Below are 17,283 nucleotides of genomic sequence, written 5' to 3' on the forward strand. Positions count from 1 at the left end.
GGCGACTTTCTGTTAGTGTCAGAACCTGCAGTGTAACAGAGGCCTTACATAAAGAGCTGAATCCTCTCTCACACCGAGATGCCACAAAGGCAGGAGGTGGCTCAGTGTAATGCAATCACTGACCTGCAGGTGGTAGGGGCAGTGCTACTGTCTGTAGAATTGCTTTGAAGCATATAATATCAAAACAGCTGGATAGATCACAAGATTATGAGCATTCCTACAAATCTTCTGCCAGGTAACCATGTTCCTATATGTGTATTCAACCTGACTGGCTTATAGTGGACTAAACTCCGCAAGTTACCTCCACCTGCCAGGAATGCAACAGTTCTATCCCTACAAGCCGCCATCATCTTCTCTCTGGGCCAATTCTGAGTGCCAGGTTTTCAGCTTCGTGATTGGCCAGTGGGGAAGGACATAATCCCGTGCATGCGCACAATAATCAGTCAATCCGGCACAACCTTCTTCCAGTGGGGACACCAGTAACTTCAAAGAGAGGATTTCCCCTCATTTTTAAGAGATTTTACAAAACCTTTAGCTAGAAAAATACACTTTAACTAAAGGCTAAGTTCATCTTAGGGAAAAGAAAATAAACATTTCTGCAGGAAAAAAAAAAAGTGTTTTTTTTTTTTATAAATTTTTGCCACAGGAAAAACTCTTCCTCCAGCTTTCTGCCTGTCTCTCTGTACAACCTTTTAGTTAGAAAGCTGGAGGAAGCATCAATGGACTACAAGTATGAAGAACTAAAAGTCCGACTGCTACGGTGGCAGACGGGACTAGTTGTGAATAATGGCTGTGCGGGGGAGCGATTTTAAATGTGGGGGACAGGAACCCCTCCATCATGGGACGTGGGATCTGGGGGTAGGAAGAGGGTGTTTAGGAACATGATACACACCAAATACGTTCCTAAAGGTGAACTTATCCTTTAAAGTTATTATGATTTCTTTATAGAAAATGGTTTCTTTGTAAGTCTCACTTAAAAGTAAGAATATGGGCTCAGAAAACAGATTACCAAGGCAGCCATTTTTTTTTTTTTACTAAAGGCCCCAGTTTTATGTGTCCATCATACCATTAGATCTGTTGGTTTCCCACATCTTGTATGGTTGACTTTACAGATCTACAGGTCAGGACTCAAACCTTTTGAGACCAGTTGGTTAGTGTCCTTACCAGACAAGTAGCATCTTCAGAAAGAAATTAACAATGGCACCCCCAATGTACCTTATTAGAAAAAGTGACTGTGATGGACCACCTGGCACCCCATTTGGGTGCTTCCGCCAAACAGTGCCTCCTGCTCACCAAACCCTTCCAGAAGACCGAGAGCTAATACAAACCCTTTCCCCCAAGCATCGTACACAGACAAGATGTTGAGGAAAGAACCAAAGGAATGACTCTTTATAAAAACTCAGACACATACTTTATACCCCCCAGGAGGACATTCCCCTCTTGGGGATATTAGCATGACAATGTAAACTTCAAACAGAAATCCAATTAACAGCCAACAACCAACAGTGATCTTAATTAAACAGTAAACCAATTAACAACTAGTCACCTAGACAGGCCTAGGTGACTCAGGCCAATGCCCACCCAGACAGTTTGGCACCAGTTCCTCAGAAAGAAGACCCAGTGCTGTCCAAATCTCATTAACCAGCTTTCACTTGTGTAATCTGTCCACTAGGCATGTCATCATAAGACAAAACTCGTACAATGTTCCAGCAATCCGAAGAAGTGGACGTAATGTATCTTCATGTATTTCTTGAGGGAATTTGTTAATAAATATTTCTGTCCCAAGTGGAGGAGCTTCTCCAACCCATTCTGCAGGAGGGCCACCATATCCCCTCTGACCACTAACCTGTACAAGCTTAATATTACACCTTTCCATCCACTCCAGAAGGGATGCTTTATTGTCTTTATTCAGAGAATCCAAGCTTCGCTCTCAGTGTTCATCACATTGTTGTCCATCATTAGAGAATGATCTTCTCCATGGGATCAGAGGGTGAACTGGGCTCTTTTCCATGCTCTGACCAGGAGAAGCAGACAAAATCCCTAGTCTCCTCCATGGGCCATAATCAGTGGGTAGGAGGCTTGCCCCTAGTACCCTCCAAAAGCCCTTGTTCCGGTTGGGTTTGTCACAGTGACAAACAAATCAAAGCCCTATTCCAGCTAACAATTTTTAAGCAGTTAATGCCACAGGTTGATTTTCTTTACTGGGCTCAGAAAGACCCTGTCAAACATAAAAAAATTGCAGGTAAAAGCACAGAAAAAAAAGTACATTAAATGCTTACTTGTAGCGTTTATCCTTTCCATAAACTATTTTTTATTCTTTTGTAATGTGCCCATCATAATCATCTCCTCTTCTGGGAGCTTCTAAATACCCTCTTTGCTGGCTCAGCTCTTTCATTTAGATAAACTTTTATGAAGCTGCTGGGAGAGGAGCAATGTAGAGTACTATAGAGCAGGGCTCAAAATTTCAAGTCCTAAACTACTAGCCAGGCCTCAAGGGTTACTCGCCACCAGTGCCCCACTCAATCCCTATCCTGCCCCGCCCCTAAACATACCCTCATAAGTTATCTCATGAAATGACACTTAAATGTTTTATGCAAAAATAAGTTACAAAAATAAATATTAACAACAACTTTATCAGTGCAGCCTCACCTGTGCCCATCAATGCAGCCTCACCTGTGCTCATCAATGCAGCCTCACCTGTGCTCATCAATGCAGCCTCACCTGTGCTCATCAATGCAGCCTCACCTGTGCCCACTATCGCTGCCTCACTGTGCCCACCGTTGCCCATTGCAGCCACACTGTGCCCATTGCATTGCAGCCTCACTGTGCCCATTGCAGCCTCACTGTGCCCATTGCAGCCTCGCCTGGGCAGAGGAATGCATGGCTGGAGGAAGAGGAGAGCCTTCATCAGTGCAGCCTCACCTGTGCCCCACAATGCAGCCTCACCTGTGCCCTCCTTTGCAGCCACACTGTGTCCACTATCGCTGCCTCAATGTGCCCACCATTGCCCATTGCAGCCACACTGTGCCCGTTGCATTGCAGCCTCACTGTGCCCATTGCAGCCTCGCCTGGGCAGAGGAATGCATGGCTGGAGGAAGAGGAGAGCCTTTATCAGTGCAGCCTCACCTGTGCCCCACAATGCAGCCTCACCTGTGCCCCCCTTTGCAGCCACACTGTGCCCACTATCGCTGCCTCACTGTGCCCACCATTGCCCGTTGCATTGCAGCCTCACTGTGCCCATTGCAGCCTCACTGTGCCCATTGCAGCCTCGCCTGGGCAGAGGAATGCATGGCTGGAGGAAGAGGAGAGCCGTGGGATAGCACGCTGTTACCGGCGCTTACATTATAATTGTCTCTGCTCAACACAGCTCCGCCTCCTCCTGACTTGCGCCTGTGATAGAATGCATCCCAGCATTGGACCGGCGTTTTGTCTATCACAGGCGCAGGTCAGGAGGAGGCGGGGCTGTGTCGAGCAGAGCGGAGACAATTATAATGTAGGCGCCGGTAACAGCGTGCTATCCCACGGCTCTCCTCTTCCTCCAAGGGGCGATCGCTGGGAGAACGGCTCCCGATCAACCCCGTCGGCGGTGCTCTCCCCCCTCTCCCAGGCAGGCAGCCCAGCTCGCAAGCCCTCATTTTCCACTCGCAAACTGCGAGTAGGCGAGTGGAAAATTTGAGGGCTGCTATAGAGTGTCACTTGAGAGACAGCTCTGAGCCTATCCCAACCAAGATGGCAGCACCCAACAGCCATCTCAGGGCTTTTGGATATCCACATCATCTTTAAATGAAAAATACACTAAATGCACATATAATCTTATGTGAACATTTGTTTTTGAAATGTAGGGTCTGGTGACTGGGTCGCTTTAAAAGCGAAGTATAGGGTTATTCTTTTTTCTGAAACATGCTCATCTAGGTGGATAGGTCCAATGCTGCATCTGTCCCCCGCCAGCTCTAATACTGAGAACCGAGTGATCAAACACCACCAGTCGCTCAGATCCCAGAGCTCCCTGAGCAGAGAGCAGGTGACTGACCCCCGCCGAGCTCACTGGACTGCTGGGCTGTGTTATAAGGTTTTCCTCATCTGGTCACTATCACTTTTTCTGGACAGCTTGGTCCGCATGCATATGTGCAGAAAAAATAAACAAAAGGTATGAATTAAAACAGGAATTCAAACACTGAATGTGATCATTACAGGTATTAACCCTATACAGTTAATAGAATATAATTCTATCACTATGGTTGCCCTTTAAGAGGAAATATTTTAAGGTGATACTTCAAAATAAAATATACTGCATGCTTCAGCTTTAGTTATCTCATTCTTCGTATGCAGCAGTAGTACAGGTGCTGTTCTATGAATTGCAGCCTACAGCCTTTTCCCTCCTGAGTCCATTTGCTTTTCAGAGTTGAATACTCATGGTCTTTAATGACCCAGCATGCAAACTTGAGGTAAACTGGCATCAAACCTCAACAGTGGAAATGCAAAGTGCCATTACAAAGGAACTGTAGAGCACAAACTGTTTATAGCCTTTTCCACGTAATGCTATTATTGTGCTGTTAGGAAAACAATCCATAGACAAAAAGACAGAATTTAGATGCCCGCTCAGGTAAAGAGGTAAAGCCCATCCCCATGATTAAGCCTCAGGGGGAGAAGCGAAACACGTTGGAGGAGTGGCCGGGCTGACGCTGCCATTCATCTCACTTCATGCACATGGATCTGCTTCACGATGTTCAGCTTATGGATCTTTTCCTTTGACATTAGTCCATAGACAAAGCTATGGGGGTGGGGGGAATGGAAATGGACAAAAATACAACAATAAAACAAGTAGGGTGGAGTTGGGCTTTAAACCTGTACAGGCAGACAGTTTAATACACAATTGAAATATGTAAATGTGAACCAACTTGACAAATGATTGGTAATTCTATATAGCCAGTCTTGTGATCCTGCCAGACAACACAGCCAGGTACCTCTGTTCAGACTACACAGCATAGCCTGGTAGAGGTTCCCCCTTATCCTGTGACTGGACAATAAAAGGGCAGCACACTAGTGAGCAGTACAGCGTTGATTGGCTCAGAGTGTGGCCCCTCCATCTCCCAGTCTGAGTGCGGTCATGCATAGGCTTAGTAGACAGATTTATTGCTATCTCTGTGTTATAGTTAATGATTTTTCATTTTTATATCTGCCTGGAGTTCAGCCTCAAACTTTTTAATGATAGATATGTAGTGTTTTGCCCATGTGCAGTCATGTACTCACATCTCCAACGGGTATATTGAACGCCTCCGCAATCTTGGCATAGAGTTCTTTCACATTGCTGAATCCCTCAATCCTCCCTGTGGGGCTCCCATGTGCAAGCTGAGCGTGGAACACCAGTCGAGGTCGCAGGGCAGGAGCAGGGGGAGGGAGACCAGGCGCTTGAGGGGAGAGAGAGCCACCTGGCACACCACCAGACTGAGACACTCCTAATGCCGTGCGTTCCCCAACATCGTCTTCCTCCATTAGCGGAGATGCCTTCTTTCTACGTCCAAGGCCCAGAGGCATTGGGACTCCCAAATAGCCGGTCTAGGGGTGTACAAACTGAGAGGAATCTGTAAGGGGAAAAAAAAAAAAAAGGAGCATATTAAAAGTGCAAGATAAAGTATTACACAACACTGCTTTACTAGTGATCTGAGTCATTGAGCAGCCCAGTGAGAAGCTGAAAATCACCCTACAGCCAGCTGAGTGGGATCCCTAAGGTATGTACTATATGACGTGTGCATGAGCTGCGTTTATTGGTGCTGCATGGTGTGAGTATTGTCGTGAAGTATTTTTTGGAGTACACGGTTCAGTGTTTCACAGGCATGCTGCAGCGTGGAACTTCTAGTTTAACCTTAAAGGTAAGTTGAAAAGGTTACAAAGGGGGTTCTCCTCTTTTTGTCTGAGCACAACCGAAAGTGTTCTCTGCAAGTCCCTGGTCCAAAATGGAAGCTGGTATTGCTAGGATAAGAAGCTCCAGCAGCTCCACATGGGGCATCGTTATAAAGAACAGACTAGAAACTGGAAACCTAAGTGGGCATCTCAAGGAAGCCAGCAGATGCACTATGCTCGCTTCAAGTGACTGAAGAGTTGCACGTGACGTTTGTAGATCAATTTAATGGTAACAGTCATTTGAGAATTTTTCCTAAGGCTGGAAGCTTCAGGTCTGTCATATAATAATGACATATAATCATATCCTTTGTCATATAGTAAGTAACTGACTAATCTCGAGGAAGTGAAGGCGCAATAAAGGATAGACATCATGGACCCTGCACCTGTAATATTATATCGGAAAAGGTAGCTTTAATATTTCTATCCTGCTCTCTGATGCTGATATACACAACTCTGGTTCTCTCACTTACCACGTTAAGGGCTGAACAATGCCGATTTCCAGCACTTCATCTCTCTGCTCGTAGGAGAAGACCAATATCCTATCGAGGATGATAGGAAATTCATAGGATGGCTGCTCCAATCCAGCAGAGGTGAGGCAGAGGAAGTCAGCACTGCAGGCGGATGGGCAGAACACAGTTGCAGGGAAGAGGAACATTCACAAAAGGTTAGCTAACCCTTTCTTCACACTCTGAATCTAAACATGTAGTTGTAGGGTCTAGATCGATCTGTGCTATATTCCTAAACTTAAGGTAAACCTGCCTTGAAAGGAAGACTGAAGCTCCCATTACCCCCCTTCTGACAAGCCTAGCTGCTGAGCTTTTATTCTGGCTTCAAATACTCACTAGACAGAGCAAAAAGATCAGAGAGAAGTCCAAAACTCAAGAATTGTTGGAGGCCCACACATGCCACAAAGGGTGTGCAGACCACAGGTGGATATCTTATATAACATCAAACTCAAACATGTTTGAGCTTCTGGTCAGAAGTCCTGATCCTTGGTCAGAGGCTTTAAGTCAAAGTTGTGAAACATGAGGGTCAGGACTACAGCCAGGTATCTAGCATTTTCATATGAAGATGTTAGGTGAGAAGCTGAAAAACACCCTTTCACCAACTTACACAAATTGCAAGCAAAAACAAAAAGTACAAGTACTTTAAAAAGGGGTTGTAAACACTCGAGGCATAGGATGCATTAAGGTGAAAAACCTTCTGTAGCAGCCCCCCCCAGAGACCCCCTTTTATTTACCTGAACCCGATCGTTCCATCGACGGGGATGAGCACAGCAGCTCCAGCTGCTGTCTCGGGTCCTCATTAGATAGATTTGATAGCAGCGCAGCCATTGGCTCCCACTGCTGTCAATCAAATCCAGTGACACGGGAGCATGGGGGGCGGGGCCAAGTCCTGCTGTCTGTGTCAATGGACGCAGCAGCACTCAGAAATGCGCCCGCAGGGGGTCCCCTTGGATTGCGGGTATCCAAGGGGGCAATCAATGCGGGGAGAAGCCAGGACCCCAGAAGGAGGAGGATCGGGGCCAAAACCAACTGTACAGAGGGGGTCAGTATAACATGTTTGTTATTTTTATTTTTTTCAAACCGAACATTAACAACCCATTTAAATGCTTACACGGTTTTCCTTTCCATAAATTCTTTTTGAAGTTTTGAAAGGATGGGAGTGCCACACCCGCTTGTAAAGACCTTCTAAAAGATTTTTTTTTTGTGTTACATCCAATGCGTTTTGGGGCCTCAGCACCCCACAGGCTAAAAAAACAGATAATGTAGGTGCCTGAATTGGAAAACTCCTTTGGGTTAGCGGTTACAAAAAAAAAAAAAGGTCTATACAAGAGCTGGTGTGGCGCTCCTATCCTTTCAAAACTTCAATAAACTCCTCCAGGGGTCCAGCAAGACCCCACAGCTGCTGGTGAGCAGCTTCTAGGACAGTAAACCACCCACTCCATTAAAACGCATCTCCATAAGGTTCAGCACTCCTACATCACAAAGATTGCATAAAATTATTTTTGACTTGCAATGTGTCTTTGAAAAAAATTAAATAAAATAAATGAGTGAGGGGTGGGTGGCGCTGCCAGTCACCTGAAGAGTGAACCTCTAGGTGCGTCACTCTTCCCAGGTGAAAGCACAATTCCGATCCAAACAGGGTGATGAATCAATATGTGAATGTGAGATCACGTGCTTACAGGTGTTCCCACCCTATGATCTTATACCAATACAAATATATTGTGTGTTGGTAATTTAGATATTCCAAGTACACAATACTGTGAATACTTATGTTACAATACAAAATCCAATATTAAAAAATTCATCAAATAAGACCATCACCAAATCCATAAAAAAAAAAAAAAACATAACAAAGAATATCTATCTATATATGTGAGTATGAAAAAAAACATTTTGTAGAATAAAGTCCAATATTTTTTAGTGCAAATAATTAAATTCCAAGTGACTTGTGTCAATATCCAAAGTGACTCGTGCATATCCTTAGCCACAGATCATGTGCTGAAAGTGAAGTGACATCCGTGCTCCCCTACAATTCCCCACTCACCAGATCCTTGCACCCCTGCGGAGTGTGGTGGCAGGATCCAAAACGATCACCTCCTCCTTGGCACCTCAAACCTTGAGTGACAGTTCTGAGTCTGCTGACATCACATCCAAGATGGCGGTGTCCAGCAGAAGTCTCAAGGCTTTTGACTGTCTACACAAGGGAGGCTTTTGCTGGTAGTAAAAATTAAAAAAAAAACACACATGGCTAAAACATACTAAATGCACATATAATCTAACAAAGATTTTTTATGAAATGAAGGGTCCAAATGACAGGATCTATTGAAGGTAATTATTTTGCTAGATGCCTACCACTCAAGAAAGGTTGGACTGGGTGGTGACATTTAAAGGACAGGTTTACTAAAAGACTCATTTCATGTCATTTCTGACACATGCAGTTCTACAATATAAAATCTGAATACTCATTTTGCTAGGTTTAGGGTCTATTCTAAAGTGTTTTTAATACCTTTTAAGCATTTGGAATCCTATAAGGCCCCTTTCACATGAGAAGTCCGATCTCATCTGAAAAACAGACGGACCCGATCGGACCCTTCATTTTCCTCTATGGAGTGGTGGATGTAAACAGACTTTACACATTTACACCAGGCTCCAATCCAATCCTGCAAGAACAAACGAAAGAGGATCTGTTTCACTCCATATGGCTGGATTGGGGGGGCAGTCAGGTGTAAACAAACAGCTGGTCCATTTACATCTGACTGCCCATACAGCAGAGTGCGTTGTGTCCATATCTGCTCTCCATAAGTGGACCGAACGCTCGGTCATCTGCCTGCTACACTCAGCAGGGGATCCCTTGCTGAGCAAACAAGATCCCCATTTTGGTTATAGACTCCTGGAGGAAGGTGCATGAAGAGGTGTCGCATTCACCTGTTCTATGCTCCAGCACCACGTTTTCCCCGCTGTGTGCAACCCCCAGCTTCCTACAGCTAGCATGTGGCTTTCTCAGTGTTTGAGTACGTGTCCACCTAACAGCTGGACCTTTGTGTTCCCTAGAGCCTTCTTGCACTGCATCCGTGACCCCAGTGTTCTCCACTGTCATCAGTTATTCCAGCCTTGCAATCCCTTTGTATTCCATCACCGTGTCTCCCTCTGCACTCCCGTCTGCTACCTGCACCAATGTGATTCCCTGCGAGTTTCAGCTAGCTTCTTGTTGCCAGCATCTGTGCACTCCCAGTCTGTCTCCTCTATGTGTTCCCGTGCATTCCTATCACACACCTATCAGTTGAGACTGTTACCTACAGACTTGTGAATCTAGCACCCCAGTGCTACAAGGGACTCTCACTTGCTCTCGGTAGCTGCCTGCTCAGGCGAGTAAAAGGGCTGAAACTTGGGAATCCCCAGCAATGTAACATCTCCACCTTTAGGAGCTCTGGTGAAGACAAGGCAGTTGTTTAGGATCTGTGCCTTGGCCCTTTTTATGGCTCTCACCATTGCTAACAGAGCAAGCACGTCAAACTCTAGATGTCTTCTACATGGCTTCACCACTGTCTGCCCCACCTGCTACAACCAAGTCCTGATCAGCCAGTCTGCCCCTAGTGGGAGCGGATTCCCAATCGGCGACAAGAGGACTTTTAGAAAGTGCACAATTTCCCAGTATGAACCACAAGACCCCTTTCACACTGAGGCGCTTTACAGGCACTATAGCGCTAAAAATAGCGCCTCTCCTGTCACTCCAATGTGAAAGCCCGAGGGCTTTCACACTGGAGCGGTGCGCTGGCAGGACATCAAAAAAAGTCCTGCAAGCAGCATCTTTGAGGTGCTTTAGGAGCGGTGTATGCCCCATGGGATTCAATGGGCAGCGCCGTGCTCTGCGGCGCTTTTAACCCTTTTTCGGCTGCTAGCGGGGGTTAAAAGCGATGGTAAAGCGCCGCTAAAAATAGCGGCGCTTTACCGCTGAAGCCCCAGTGTGAAAGGGCTCTAACTGAATGACAAATAATTTGCTAAAGTTCCACACATCAAAACAAGTATTATTTCTTTCATCAAATACCATTTTTTTCCCATCCTCCTTGTATCTGTGTGCTGCTGATTTCCTCTGGTCACTTCCTGTCTCTATGCACCCACTCCAGTGCTGGCTGCTCATCATTGTTCTGACTACTGATAGCAGCAACATTGTACCATGAGAGAGCAATGTGTGCCAGCATGACCTCTTACAGTGCCAAAGTACAAGAGCAACTAGGAGACAGTTGTCACCCCATAACAGACGCTGCCTGAACAAGCACCTTCATGGTACCGAATATTATTTAATGAAACTCGAAAAAAATGACAAGTAATGTTTGGAATTACAGTAAAAGGTTAACGCTTATATGAGATTATAGTGATTTAGAGCTACTCTAGTACTGAAATGACAATGCAAACTGTTTGCGCAAGAGGTTGCATGTCTGACCGGCTTTATAAAAAAAAAAAACTTTATTAAATGCTAAAGTTAGTGCCTGCCCTCAGAAACTATTTGGTATCAGTTGGATCTCTGCCACTGGACACTGTTCTCAAGCACTTCGGCTTCTTGCTGACAGTGCCAAATACCTTACAAGCTGATTTTGCAAAAGAATAAAAAAAAAAATAAAATAAAATACCATTGCAGTGGCTCACTGACTTTGACTGACAGCAGCGGGAGACAATGTGTCTCAGCTAATCAGGAGGGAGAGTCCCCGGACTTCACGGCTCTCGTACAACATCACTTGATCGAGACGGGGCTCAGGTAAGTATTGGGGGGGCTGCTGCACACAGAAGGTTTTTCATCTTAATACATAGAATGCACTAAGATAAAAAAAACCTTCTGCCTTTAGAATCACTTTAACTACGTGTTAAAAGTGATTGTAAGCGATCTTTTTTTTTTTTTTTTTTTAAATAACAAAACATATCATACTTACCTCCACTGTGCAGCTCGTTTTGCACAGAGTGGCCCCGAACCTGGTCTTCTGGGGTCCCCTGGCGGCTCCTCCCCGCATCAGATAACTGAGAGGGTTACCTTGTGGGCGCGCTCCCGAGTTCAGCATTCGGCTTCCATAGCAGTCGAATGTATGACTCGACCCCACCCCCCCCGGGTCATTGGATTTGATTGACAGCAGTGGGAGCCAATGGCTGCACTGCTATCAATCTATCCAATCAAGAGCCGAGAACCCCCTGCAGAGAGACAGCGCATCCCCGTCGGGTCATGTTCCAGGGCTCAGGTAAGTAAAACGGGGGGCTGGGGGGGCCGGTCACTGCCAGGTGTTTTTTCACCTTAATGCATAGGATGCATTAAGGTGAAAAAACATGAAGGTTTATAACCTCTTTAAGTCTAGGGGTAGCGGTTGTGATGCTTACCTTATTCCCCACTATGGAAGGATTCCACCACGTTGTGCAACTGGTACCCTGAAACCTGTTCGGCACTCTGATCGGCTACCACACTGTGATGTCACCAAGTACAATGCAGGACCAAAAGTTCTGCATTGTATGAGAGTATGACGAGGGTCTGCCCACAACCCGGAGGGTCTCAGAAAAAAAACGGACAGCACCAGAAGCCAGCGGGAGCGAGGAATAAGGCAAAATAGAAGAAATGGCCGCACACCACTATAGCGATCCAATATCCTTTATTGGAAATCCCAAAAGACACTACAGGAAAGAATGTCTGGTAGACGCGTTTCACACACTTCAGGTGCGCTTAATCATTAACCACTTAAGGACCGAGCCTCTTTCTGAGATGTGTTGTTTACAAGTTAAAAACAGTTTTTTTTTTGCTAGAAAATTACTTAGAACCCCCAAACATTATACATTTATTTTTTCTAACACCCTAGAGAATAAAATGGCGGTCGTTACAATACTTTGTCACACCGTATTTGCGCAGTGGTCTTACAAGCGCACTTTTTTTGGAAAAAATATAATTTTGAATAAAAAAAATATAAGACAACAGTAAAGTTAGCCCATTTTTTTTTAAATTATGAAAGATAATGTTACGCAGAGTAAATTGATACCCAACATGTCACACTTCAAAATTGCGCCCGCTCGTGGAATGGCGACAAACTTTTACCCTTAAAAATCTCCATAGGCGATGTTTAAAAAAAAAAATCTACAAGTTGCATATTTTGAGTTACAGAGGAGGTCTAGGGCTAGAATTATTGCTCTCACTATACCGATCGCGGCGATACCTCACATGTGTGGTTTGCACACAGTTTTCACATGCGGGCGCTACTCACGTATGCATTCGCTTCTGCATGGGAACTGGTCGGGACGGGGTACGTTTACATTTTTTTTTTAATTTTACCTTTTATTTTTTATTTTTACACTGTTAAAAAAAAAAAAAAAAAAAATTGTGTCACTTTTATTCCTATTACAAGGAATGTAAACATCCCTTGTAATAGAAAAAAGCATGACAGGACCTCTTAAATATGATATCTGGGGTCAAAAAGACCTCATATCTCATATTTACACTAAAATGCAATTAAAAAAAAAAAAATTGCCATTTAAAAAAAAAAAAATACAAAAAAAAAAAAAAGGCCCTTTAAGAGCTATGGGTGGAAGTGATGTTTTGTCGTCACTTCCGCCCTGCATTGATATGGAGACGGATGGGGGCCATCTTCCCCTCACTCGTCTTCATACCCAGCAAGGGAAAAGATCCGATGCCTCCGGCGCTGCCGACGGCTCCGGTAAGTGGCGGAGGGCACCGGAACGAGACGGGAGGGGTCCTCTCCCGCCGCCAATAAAAGTGATCTTGCGGCGAATCCACCGCAGTGACAACTTTTCTCTTGAAGCGGACTGCCCGCTGAAGAAGAGGATACCGGGGTTATGGCAGCTAGCTGCTGCCATAATAAGGATAATCCTCTTCAAGGTACCGATGTAAAACTGCGACGGGCGGTCCGTAAGTGGTTAAGCACACCTGAAGTGTGTGAAACGCGTCTACCAGGCATTCTTTCCTGTAGTGTCTTTTGGGATGTCCAATAAAGGATCTTGGATCTCTATAGTGGTGTGCGGCCATTTCCTCTATTTTGCTGTAAATGGAGGCGATCCGGGGCGGGCACCCACTGGATCCATCAGGCTTCTCCCTCTCACCTGGAGCAGCGAGTTCCTCTTGTCCGGAGGAAGAAGGCAAGTTGTCCTGCTTATTCCTCTACCCCTAGACTTAATGAGCTGTTAATCCTCGTAGTGGAGGGATGGTACTAATTATATACACACACAATATACAGAAGTGTGTGTGTGTGTTTTTTCCACAAAGCATAATATTATCTAGCAGATTAGCTTTCTGCCAAACACAAACCCCTCTACATGGATTCTAGGATCCTCCTTCCACAACTCGCCGTCTGTTTATACAATACACACTCTATGAGCTGGTTCAGATGACAGATTATTAGGTGGCAATGTGGTTGATTCTGCAAAATAAACACTACCATACGGCACTATAGATTTATTTTTGTAAGCAAACACAGCCTGAAACATCTACTGTTCCAGCTCAAAAAAATCTATTCCAGTCAGTCTCATTCCACGTAGATCTATTGACAGGGTGACTATGGTACCTGTCACCAACACTCTGCTACTGTATAGCAGCAGGTAATACAGAACTTTTAAAGCAGACATTTTTAAAAAAAGCCGCAATACTTACCTTTAATCTGGAGTAGTATTCCTTTTCATCACTAGATGTCGCTGTCAGTCAACCTACTTCCTCTGAGCCCAGGCCATCATGGACACGCCCCCCTGATGTGCGAGTCAGAGCTAGAGATTTTCAGCCTGCAGGGGGCGTAAGTTATTGGCTGGTAACAACTGTAAAAATGTAGGATTTCCCATCACTTTCTTGCCAAAGCAAGGTCCATAAAGACATGAATGAGCGAATTTGGGGTGAAGGAACTTGACTGGCCCTGTAGAGAGTCCTGACCTCAACCCGATAGAAAACCTTTGGTATGAATTAGGACGAAGACTGCGAGCCAGGCCTTCTCGTCCAACATCAGTGCCTGACCTCACAAATGCTCTTCAGGAAGAATGGTCAAACATTCCCATAGACACACTCCTAAACCTTGCAGACATCCTCCCCAGAAGAGTTGAAGCTGTTAAAGCTGCAAAGGGTGGGCCAACTTAATATTGAACCCTACGGACTAAGACGCCATTACAGTTCATGTAAAAGCAGGTGTCCCAATACTTTTGGTAATATAGTGTATGACGAGTGCGCGCCTTACTATCCTGGATTACCTACGACAACCCCAAAAGTTTTGATTTTTTTTCCCCCTTTTTAATTTGAGGAAGTTGGAATGTTTAACTTTTTCGCTGTCAGTGCCTAATTTGCGCACACATTTAAAGCGGTTATAAACTCCGCTTTGTGATTCTTTACCTACAGGTAAGCCTATAATAAGACTTACCTGTAGGTAAAATGAATATCTCCTAAACCTGTACATTTTAGAAGATATTCACCCTGCATGCAGCCGCTGACGTCAGTGGCGCATGCGCTTTGAAGGTCCGGCTTACCGTCACATATGTGCGAGAGTGACGTTATCGCGGCTCCAGCCACTCACAGCACCGGAGCCTGCGATCCCAGAAGAAAGGACGGGAAAAGATGTCAGCCCCCTCAGCAGTGACCGGGCGCCGCTGAGAGGGCTTCGTTCTAAGGTATTTCATAATGTGCTAGTATGCGATGTATACTAGCACATTATGCCTTTGTCTTGCAGGTTTTTTTTTTCCCCCCTTAGGCTTACAACCACTTTAACAAATCATTTTAGGCCTGAAGATTACACAAAACCCCCAAACATTACATATTTTCTGAAAGCAGACACCCTAGAGAATATAATGGTGGTAGTTCCATTTTTTTATGCCACACAGGTTAAAAAAAAAAAAAAAAAAAAAAAAAAAAAAAAAACACACACACACTAAAGTGAATTTTAGGGAAAATAAAACGCAATAAACTACCCAAATTTTTGGTGAAATATAAAAGACAAAATTGCACCAAGTAAATAGATACCCAACACGCCAAACCATAAGTTTGTGTGCATCCGTGAAATGGTGCCAAACTTCAGTACCCTATATTTTCTACAGGCAAAATTTCAAAAGCCCCCTATAGGTCATCAGTTTAGTGTTACGGAGGAGGTCTTGCGCTAGAATTATTGCTCTCACTCCGGCCTGTGCAGCGATATGTAACATGAGTAACGCAATAGACACTTTCACACGTAGGCACCCCCGATGCAAGCGTTTGTATGTGTGGGGAAGGGGGCCCTCAAATTTTTTTTGGGGGGGTGGGGGTGTAACTTTATTTTTTTTTTTTTACGTCACTTTTTTTTTCTTGACATAGGAGGACAAAAAGTCCCCTATCTGATGATTTTTAGGTGACATTAGGGCCGAAACAACTAATCGATTATGAAATGAATCGATTACTGTTTTCATAATCGATTAATCGGCCAGTAACATAATGGGGTTAAATTAGCCGTTTATAGTATAAAAAGAGCAAATAATCACTACTGTAAATATTACTTTCACTGTTCCACAGTAAAAAAAATAACCCCTTACAGTAGCGATTTGCTCACTGTACTATAAAGGGTTCATTTTAGTTTTTTTAACCCCATTATTTGACTAAACGTCTTAGGCCTGGTTAACACCTATGTGCTTTTTGGTGTTTTTTGCAGAAACACACTACAGTTCATTTAACATGGTCTCCTATGGGACACTTTCAGATCTATGCTTTGTGTTCAACCGCTGCGTATTTAGAAAGAATCAGGGACTTTTTTCAACGCAAAACAGTGCTTTTTTGGTTTAATATACTTTAATGGAGAAGCTGCAGAAAAGCTTGTAGTGTGTTTTTGCAGCAATTTGTGTTTTTTTATCTGCCCAACAACAAATTGGCCAAAAAAAGCATAAAAACACGCAAATTGCAGCAAAATCACATTTGCAAAAATCAAAACGCACAGCAAAAAGCACTGCAGAAACAGATCAAAAGCAAATTGCATAGGTGTGTACCAAGCCTTATGCTGGCCACACGGATCAAATTTCAGACGAGAATATTCAGACGAAAAATCTTTGTACATTCGCTGAATGAAAGAATGTGGTTTGAAAATTTCACTTGTTTTTAACATTCTGTTTTTAAAATGAAAGTAATTTCTGAACGAAAACCACATACACTGTCTGAAAATTCCTTTGACCAAGAAATTTTCTATTGTTTCCAAATTTTCCCGTCACTGTGTGGTTGAAAACAAACATCGATTTGATCCCACTAACGATTAGAAAATCGAACGAACGTTTTTAAAATTACTTTTTTTTTTTTTAAGGAAGACATTGTTTTTGTATGGCCAGCATATAATATATTACAGTTCTGTTTGAAAATCTGCAAAACAGTATTTTTTTTTCTTTTAAATAATAAAAAAAAAAATGATCTCGGAGTAAGATGATATTTATTAGATTCAACCTCTAATAGTAAATACAGTATATCTCCTCTAATAGTATATACAGTATATATCTTCTGCCTGTTATTCTCAGAGTGGATTAGAGATTTTGCTCCCTAACCAGATAGTTGGTTATTTATATTTACCACTGCATAGAGATATTTAAGAATAAATTGCCTTTTTTTTTTAAACTTTACATAACTAAATTATACACCACACTTTTTTTTAAGGTTATTAACCGATTAATTGAAACAATAATCAGACAACTAATCGATTATGAAAATTGCAGCCCTAGGTGACATGTCCTCTTTAATGAGACCCTGTACCTCTCCTTTGGGCTCCACTGAATATTTTGCAATGCATATTGAATTTCAATCGGGCGTCAGGCGCCGCTACCGGGGGTGTGTGTGAGCAATCGGTAGTCGCCTGAATGCTTTTACCTGACAGGCAGGAGTCAGTTTCACACACAATCCCAGGAGCTGCAGCCACCG

The 17,283-nt window shown here is 43.8% G+C and overlaps 1 protein-coding gene across 2 annotated transcripts in view; it reads right to left on the reverse strand.

Moving 5' to 3' along the window:
* LOC141133232 (PDZ domain-containing protein GIPC1-like) overlaps positions 1 to 17,283 on the reverse strand; it is a 52,548-nt gene that overhangs the window by 25,348 nt on the left and 9,917 nt on the right. Inside the window, exons 1-2 of one of the 2 annotated variants that reach the window (XM_073622484.1) lie at positions 6,372 to 6,481; positions 5,251 to 5,582 (exon numbers count right to left, since the gene is read on the reverse strand). In XM_073622484.1, coding sequence (XP_073478585.1) covers positions 5,251 to 5,535 — 285 coding nt within the window. In that variant the 5' untranslated portion in view covers positions 5,536 to 5,582; positions 6,372 to 6,481. Of the gene's footprint in view, positions 1 to 5,250; positions 5,583 to 6,371; positions 6,482 to 17,283 lie in introns of those variants that run through there. The other variant, XM_073622483.1, reaches the window with a different exon arrangement.

Source organism: Aquarana catesbeiana, linkage group LG03 (genome assembly GCF_042186555.1).
Source record: "Aquarana catesbeiana isolate 2022-GZ linkage group LG03, ASM4218655v1, whole genome shotgun sequence".
Lineage (NCBI taxonomy): Eukaryota > Metazoa > Chordata > Amphibia > Anura > Ranidae > Aquarana > Aquarana catesbeiana.